Source organism: Psammomys obesus, unplaced genomic scaffold, assembly GCF_907164565.1.
Source record: "Psammomys obesus unplaced genomic scaffold, mPsaObe1.curated_primary_1811, whole genome shotgun sequence".
Classification (NCBI taxonomy): Eukaryota; Metazoa; Chordata; class Mammalia; order Rodentia; family Muridae; genus Psammomys; species Psammomys obesus.
Window position 1 is genome coordinate 2,016 of NW_026591038.1, and position 8,848 is coordinate 10,863.

The 8,848-nt window shown below is 47.3% G+C and overlaps 1 pseudogene and 1 gene segment (V, D, J or C); both read left to right on the forward strand.

The window, feature by feature from the left end:
- The first annotated feature begins 210 nt into the window (after positions 1-210).
- Positions 211-4,853, forward strand: LOC129678640 (T-cell receptor beta-2 chain C region-like). The segment is given in 5 exon segments: positions 211-340; positions 3,218-3,595; positions 4,101-4,118; positions 4,263-4,369; positions 4,658-4,853. Coding segments are annotated over 5 exon segments (654 nt in total).
- Positions 4,854-5,593: 740 nt separating this feature from the next.
- LOC129678641 (T-cell receptor beta-1 chain C region-like) lies at positions 5,594-6,825 on the forward strand (annotated as a pseudogene).
- The last annotated feature ends 2,023 nt before the right edge of the window (positions 6,826-8,848 follow it).

Here is an 8,848-nt window from a genome sequence, read left to right on the forward strand (position 1 = left end):
AGTAAATAAACCCTTTGTGAGAAAGACATTACAAATCTCTCATCAAAGACTACCCAACCCCACCAGGAAGCCAACCAATTTCAAATTTACTGTTTCAGTCCCTGAGTGAATTAAATGGATCCTAATTCCCAAGCCAAAAGTAGTATCTCCTCTTCAAATTGAGATTGGCCTCATGCAATGTCAAGATTGCCTTATCCATTCTGGAGGTAGATGGAAAATGTGGGCAATCCTGGGTCTGTGCTCAAGACGGTGAGGAAGGACTTGTTCTTGGCCAGCCCTTTTCTGCTGTGTTCCTATGCTGAGCAGTTCTTCGGACCAGGGACACAACTCACAGTCCTAGGTAAGAAGCCAGAGGCCACACAGGTGGGAGGGGAGGGGAGACAATCAGCCAGAAAGAACCCTGAAGCCAGGGAAGCTCAGCAGAGTGGACGCTGAGCTACCCAAGGCCCTGCTACGGGGAAGACGGGGTTTGTGCCAGCATCCGCAGAACTGTGCAAACACCGGGCAGCTGGACTTCGGGGAAGGCTCCAAGCTGACAGTACTGGGTAAGCAGGGAAGGTAGAGTGCTGTGGAAGGAAGGTGGACAGAGCAGGACAGCTGCTCAGCCTCCTCTCTGTCTGGGCTGACCTGCCTGGGCAGAAAGATTTCTGGACTGGATGCTGGGACCAGTGGAGCACTCATGGTGGATGGGGATCTGATTCAGGGATGGGACAGCGGGAGTGGGCAGCACCAGGTTTTTGTCCTGAGCCTGGAGGCTGTGAGTGCAGACACCCTATATTTTGGCCAGGAACCAGGCTGACCGTGCTCGGTAAGTTGGGAGCTGGTGATGGGTGCTGGGAATGTAGGGAATCCCCCTGCTGGGATTCCCAGGTGAGGATAGCCAGGGCCAGTTTTTGTGCTGTGCCAAGGGGCTGTGAGCCAAAACACTCAGTACTTCGGTGCAGGCACCCGACTGTCGGTGCTAGGTGAGCTGGGGTATCTGTTTTTGTGTTGGGTTTTGGGGCCGTGAACCAAGAGACCCAGTACTTTGGGCCCGGCACGCGGCTCCTCGTTTTAGGTGAGCTGGGGCCCCATGCGAGAGTGCAGAGGGATGGGGCTGCAGTGGGCGCGGTTGCCTGTGGGGAGGCACAGGATTATGCAGCCCTTGCCTTGGCTGGCAGCCGGTTGACCATGCTAGGTGAGCTTCTTGGCAAACGCAGGCGATGCAGCCGCGAGTCTTTGCACTGAGTTCCGAGGGAAGGCACCCCGGCGGGAGGCTGAGTACCACAGAGATTGTCCCTAAACTGGGGACTTGCTTGGGGCTTCGGGCGGGTTTGGGTGTGGGATTGCGCCTCTGTGCTCCTATGAGCAGTATTTCGGTGCCGGCACCAGGCTCACGGTTTTAGGTAAGTTGTGAACGTCTGGCGCGCCCTCAGCCCTAATTCCTGGGTCTCCGCGGGAGTTTGGGGTTGACCAGAATTAGGGCTCCCCGGGGAGTCGGCAATAAGAGACAGCTCTTAACTTCACGGTTTCTGGGAGGACTGGGATGAGGCAGAGTATTGAGTGCCAGCAAACCAGGAGAGAGTTGGTTTCTTTCTCTTTTCTCTGAGGTATGCACACACCGGGTGGGCAGAGGAGAAAAGGAGTTATCAGCGCTCTGGAAGCAAACTTGGTTTTAAAAGTCAATCGCAGGCTGCAAAGAAATAAAGTATAGGTAAAGACAGGGAGGTTCCCGGAGGTGGTGCGGCTGAACCCTAGACTCTCACCAGCAAAAGCTGTTCCGAGGAGGGTCTTTTGAAAAAAGGGAAATGTGTATCAAGCAAGAAACTAAGGGCAGGCCAATAAACATAAGCCAGAACAGAAGAATCAAAAGCCTGTGGTGCTGACATGCGATTTTTAAACTCTAGCCACTGTTTTCCCTCTAAGTTTGGGATCCCTTGAAGCAGGAATGGATACCCAGCATCCACACATTCTCAGTACGGGTCGGTCCCAAGGCAGGGGCAATTTACTCCCTGAGGTCTATTTACCCTCAGTTTATTCACCTGAATCCTGATCTTCACTGCTCACAGTAGGATAGACAGATTATGAAGCAAGCCTATTGATGGCAGTCACATATTAAAGTGGAATTATTTAGCCTGGGAGATAAGGAAAAATGTTTGAACAACCTTAGGAACCCAGTATTAGGATGGATCTTATATATTACTTGGCAGTAGGGACCAAGGCTTTAGAAGAGAAATAATTCACAGCCTGGATATGTGAACCTATATTATTTGGTAACCATAGCAACAGTGGACAGACAGCATTGGTGGTTGGAGCTTAAGGTTGGATCCAAAGGGACTCAGCCATGTTAATTGTGGTGTAAGAAAAAAATGTTGGGTCCCTGTGGTCTGGTAGGATTAAAAAAAAAGAGCCAGTCTTTTTACAAAATGAGGCTGAGTTCCAATCCTGGCTCTTTGATGATAAGGTAAGCTTGGGTAAGTTAATGTGTGAAGCAGTTCTATGCATACCAATAGGGTGGTAGTTTGAAATGAGGGAAGTGGAATCTTAAACTTTTGCCCATAGCTAGTCCAGTTAACAAGCAAATTACATACCCACAGCAACAATCCTCATTAAAACCCACTTCACTTTCATAAGCAATTCTACCTCCCAAGAACCCTCAGGGATTCACACACAAAGGGATGCCCCCAGCATCTCTATGGAGTTATACAATACTTCAGTGTAGAGTGAGGATCTGCTTCTATTTGTCCTGACTATGGTGTTGATTAATACAGTAGTGAACAATATGCTTGACTCAGGCAAGTCTTTGATTTTCACAACAGCGACTAAATGACTGCTGAGTAAGAGTTCTCAGGAAAGTGCATCCCACAGTTCCCTTGGAAGGCTGGGAGAATCTCAGGCCACTATCTCTGAGAAACAGTAAGACTTGAATAGACAGATCAAAAAGCAGAGAAGCTGATAGAGTCAAGTACCATAGAAAGAAGTGAGAAAATTACCATTACCATCTACGTCTAGCCTGTACAGTCCTAGGTACACAGCTTAGTAAAAAGTGAGGTATTGGGGGAAGAGACTGAGCAGAGACTGTGTCCATTAAGTCCACATCTGCATTTCCAACACTGAGGAGACTGAAGCAAGAGGAATGCCACGAATGTGAGGCCGACTGGGCTACATGCATACAGTCCCTACCTGACCTACACAGTAGTCAGAAAAATACTAATTTCACCCCCTTTTTACTTTCCAGATGATCTGAGCAAGGTGAGCCCACCCAAGGTCACCTTGTTTGAACCATCAAAAGCAGAGATCGCCGAAAAGAAAAAGGCTACCCTGGTGTGCTTGGCCAGGGGCTTCTACCCTGACCACGTGGAGCTGAGCTGGTGGGTGAATGGGAAGAAGGTCGACAGTGGGGTCAGCACAGACCCTCAGCCCTACCTGGAGGACAGTGACCTCAGCTACTGCCTGAGCAGCCGCCTGAGGGTCTCTGCAACCTTCTGGCACAATCCTCGCAACCACTTCCGCTGCCAAGTGCAGTTCTATGGGCTTACAGAGGAAGACCAGTGGGACAAGAGCTCTCCCAAACCTGTCACACAGAACATCAGTGCAGAGGTCTGGGGCCAAGCAGGTAGGCAGGACCTGGGGTGCTGTTGATGAGACCAATCAGCACCAGTGCCTCAGAAAAATGAAAAGATCCATGTAGAAGCAGAGAGCAGACCCAGGAAAAAGCCAGAGTGGTGGGGGGATATTGAAGGACATGGTGTCAGACAACCATAGCATAGGTTTCCTCCCAAGGAGTTCCTAAAGTCAATGGGGCAGCTCGGGCCATTGGGTTCCTAGGTCCTTAGTCTCTCTAAGCTGCACAGATGGGTTCCCTCATACCATCACACAGCCCAGCATGTGTCATTCTCATCACTGGTCCTAGATTTTTAAGTTCACTGTAACAGTGTCTTGCACTTGTCCTAAAGCATCAGAAACACAGTGTGAGGACTATCAGAGGAGAGTGCATACACCATCGAACATGCATGTGTTTGTAGACTTGGAGTTCAGCTTGAAAGTTTGTTGTTGAGTGCTCAGTCTCCCCCACGCAGTGGTATTCTTTCACACATTTTTCTCTCTCTGTTTTCTTTCAGACTGTGGAATCACCTCAGGTGAGTAAGCCTCCCCACTTCCTCTAAGTCTTCTATGGTCTTGGCTCTGCAAACAGGGCACAAAGAATCTACAGACACTAAGACTGAGACAGCCCAAAGCTACCTGCTCCCAGGAACCTACTAACTCTCCTTTTCTGTCAACAGCATCCTATCATCAGGGGGTCGTCTCTGCCACTATCCTTTATGAGATCCTCCTGGGCAAAGCCACCCTGTATGCTCTGCTGGTCATTGCCCTGGTGCTCATGCCCATGGTACGAATGGTAGGATGGGACAAATGGGTAGAGGGAGGGTATAGATGACAATACAGAGAATGTAAAGAGATCTCAAAGGACTCAGCCATCACAGATCCTGTCATCTCAGAAAGACCACTAGGAACACAGAACAAAAAGAAAATGCAGAAATGCTTATTATGTTCTCCTGGAGGATGGGGGATCTCTTCAAAATTCATACTTGAGATTTATACTTGAAAATCTACATTGTGCATTACCCTCCCCCGATCCACGGCTTCTGGGTCTCTAACAATGTCTTTTCTTTCTCAGATCAAGAAAAAAAAATCCTGAGACCAACTCTTGTGTATCCTGAGTTGTTGTTCATCCTGACCATAGATTCTCCAGCATCTTCCGTAATCCTTGTTCCTAAGGAGTTGTTGCATCTTCCTCCACGGATATTCCCTCCTTCCTCATTGCTTCCCAAAGACTGACCTCTTGACTCTGAAACAGACTAAATTAATAAAAAATTTTGAGATAGGCCTGGTTGTGTCTCAGCAGTCTTTTTGGAATCCTACTGCTACTGACATTTCTAATGGTTGGAAAAGGTGAACGGAGTGTCTAATCTGCTTTCTTGCCAAAATTTATTTTCCCTCTTTTATACTCTGTATTCTCCAGTGAGTCATTTGTCTGATGGGCAACAACTGGGTTCTGGAACACCAGCAGTATAGAACAGGGAAATAAAAATTACCACTAACAATAACCCCACACGGTACAGCGTAGAGGCTCTGCAGACTCATGAATTATAGTACTTGCTTATCTGTGTCTATCCTTACTACCTCTGACTGACATTGTTTGAAAGCTTTAACTTAAGGCCTATGGAACTCCCAAGTCTAGTCTGGGGTCTTAGAGAAGGCAATGAAACTGATAGGTGAGGTCAATAACCCCAGGTCCCCAGGACCATGGCACACAGGGCCAAGTCCCATTGGGGGAGGAGCTGGAACAGATTAAGGTATTACATGTGCAGAGTAATCCTTCCAATGTATAAATTTCCCTGTCAGATTGAGACCAGACAAACCTGGGCTGAGGATATTAGGTATAGCTCTTCAAATAGAGAATTGCCTTGAAAGGGTAAACTATCATGTTTACTCATTACAATAGAACAATATACGTGAAAGAGATTAGAGAACAGGTAGCACAGAAAAGTGAGAGGGGCTACATCAAAGTTTAGAAACAAAGTCTAAAGGCAAAGAAAGAAGATGACAGTGAATGAATGGGAAGGAGGTCCACATCGAGGTCAGCACAGACCCTCAGCCCTACCTGGAGGGCAGTGACCTCAGCTACTGCCTGAGCAGCTGCCTGAGGGTCTCTGCAACCTTCTAATACAATCCTTGCAACCACTTCCTCTGCCAACTGCAGTTCTATGGGCTTACAGAGGAAGACCAGTGCGAGAAGAGCTCTCCCAAACCTGTCACACAGAACATCAGTGCAGAGGCCTGGGGCCAAGCAGGTAAGTGGGACCTGGATAGCTGGGAAGAAGAATGAGCATCACTCATGTCAAAGTGAAGTGGAAAGATGAAGGCAAAAAACGAGGAGGTCTAGATACAGAAAAACAGTAGAAGGAGCCTAATGCTTACCGTCGAGATAAACTAGATGCTGACGGCGATTTCTAACTCCAGATCCTCAGCCCAGTACCCTTACATGCAGAGTCTCTTTTCCATGCCACCTGAGCAACTCAGACATTGAAGCACTACCTTTATGCCGAAGCCAGGGGTTTCAAGAATAAGGGGTTTGCACTGGGGCAACAGAAGAGAGGTGGTCATGAAGCCTCCTGGGGAAGCTAATCTGGGCCTGTCATAATTTGCTAAGCTCAAGGTTAACTTAATTTTCAATCTGCTTAATATGAGGAGGTCTCATCCATTTTCCTCTCTCTCTTTTCTTTCAGATTGTGGCATGACCTCCGGTAAGTAAGTTGATTCCCTCTTCACCTCTCATGATCTTGACTGTAGAACTAGCTACCTGCCCAAAGGTACTTATCTGTTCTCCTTTTCTGTCAACAGCATCCTATCTACAAGGAGTCCTGTCTGCCACCATCCTTTATAAGATCTTGCTAAGGAAAGCTACCCTGTGTGCTGGGCTTATTGGTACCCTGGTGCTGGTGGCTATGGTAAGGAGTGGGCAGATGGACTATACAGGGCAGGTGACACATGAAACACAGGAAAGCTAGATCCAGGGCCTTAAGGACTCTACTAGAACTAAGGGTGAGCAGTAGAGAGAGCTTTGCTTCCATGCTCTAAAAGAGAAGCAGAAACTACAAAGAGTTGTAGTGAATGAGCCATACGGAGGATAAGCAATGGTAACTCAAGATATTTTAGGCCTGCTATCATTTGTCTAAATAAGGGGCCTTCCTACTTCCTCTCAAGCATGGCCCTTGGTAAACCTAAAACCTTTCTCTTCTGCAGGTCAAAAGAAAGAAATCCTGAAACTAGACCTGAAGGTGGATCCAAGAACTTGTAACCCATGATGGTGTTAACACAGATTCTCTTTTTCCAGCACTTCTGAAGAGCTGTTCTCATTTGTGTGAACATCCCAACGTCTGCCTACTAGGCATGTATACTTGCACATGTGCATCTGAAATCCTTGTGGCCTGGAAAATGCCTACCACACTTATAACCAATAAATATAACCGATGAACATGTTCTAGAATGGCCCGATTCTCACTGTGTGTTTAGATAGCTTTATTTCTTGTCTGTCTCTGAACTCCCTAATCAATAGTAAAAGAAGAGGTGGTCCTGCTGAGACTTGCTAAGTAGGGGCAGATGGCAGGGTAGGAGAACTCCCCATTTCAGTGGACTAGGGGAAGGAGATGGGAAGGAGAGAAGGTGGGACTGGGAGGAGTTAAGGGAGGGGGCTGCAATTGGGATATACAATGAATAAATTGTGAAAAAAAATGAAAAATATATGCTCTTTCTTATTCTATTAAAAAAAGAAGAGCCATTCAAGAAAATGATGGGCACCTCAGGTATGAAGAGTGAGGGCTCTCACCCTCAGAGTAACAGAAGATGCTAATTAAGTTTGAAAGGTAGTGACTGGATCTAAAAATTCTCAAAAAAGAAAGATAGTGGTCCCAAGTACAGGAATTTTATTATCCTCAAATAAAAGGGGGTTCTGGGGAGCAGAAGCTATAGGTTACATAAATGTATACTCCTGTAACTGGTCATGTCCCCATAGCTAACAAGGCTTGGTTGGTTCCCTGTCTATTGCCAATCTTCCGTTCAGCCTCTCACTGAACACGTGTTTGTTCACCAAGCAGCTTTCCCAGATGATCATCACACAATCATGCACTGACTTGGAAAACTGTGTTTCAAAGGAAGATGTGTATTTCATTTAAGATAGGAAATTCATTGATAAATTATTCTTCAGTGAACAATCAACAGATCCGAAGAAGCCAAGAAGGCCCAAGGGAAGATGCTTGAAACTAATTAAAACAGATATCTGAAGTAGATGAAGTCATGGAATTGGGTGGGAGAGGGGGTGAGGAAGGTGAAAGGGGTGGGGATCAAGTATGGGGAGAGAGAGGGTGGGGTAGGGGAACACTGAGAGAGAATGGACATAAATGGAGGGGTGTTTCTGGAGGCTCACTGGAGTCTATGGGGTGACCTCAACTGAGACTTCTAGCATGAGCTGTTAAGGAGTCTGAAGTTACCACCTCTTGTAGCCAGGTGGGACATCCAGTGGAGAGAGGGGGACACTAACCCACTTATAAAACATTCCAGCCAAAATTTGTCCTGCTTACCAGAAGTACGGGACTAAGGATGAAGCAAAGATTGAGGGAATGGCAAACCAATGACTAGCCCAACTTCAGATCCACCCTATGGGAGAGACATGCCCTGACACTATTAATGATACTCTGCTATGCTTCCAGACAGAAGCCTAGCATAACTGTCTTCTGAAAGGCTTCATCCATCAGTGGATGGAAACTGATGTAGAGACCCACAGCCAAACAATAGACTGAGCTCTGAGACTCTAGTGGAAAAGTGAGAGAAAGGATAGAGGGAGCTGGAGGGGTCAAGGACACCACAGACCTACAGAGTCAACTAACCTGGGCTCCTGGGGGGTTCACAGAGACTGAACTACCAACCAAAGAACATGCATGGGCTGGACCTAACCCCCTACACATATGTACCAGATGTGCAGCATGTTTGGAGACATGTGCGTCCCCAAACAATGGGTGTGGGGGCTGTCTCTGACTCTGTTGTCTGCCTCTGGATCCCATTCTCTAGCTGTGCTATCTTGTCAGGCCTCACTGAGAGAAGATACATTTAGGCCTGCTGTGACTTGAGATCCCACGGTGGGTTGGAACCCACCTCCCCTTCTCTGAGAAGAAGGAGGAGAGGAGGGATGGGTAGAGGGCATGTAAAGGTGGGACTGGGTGGAGAGGAGGGAGGGGGCTGGGATCAGGCTGTAGAGTGATTAGATAGATAGATAGATAGATAGATAGATAGATAGATAGATAGATAGATA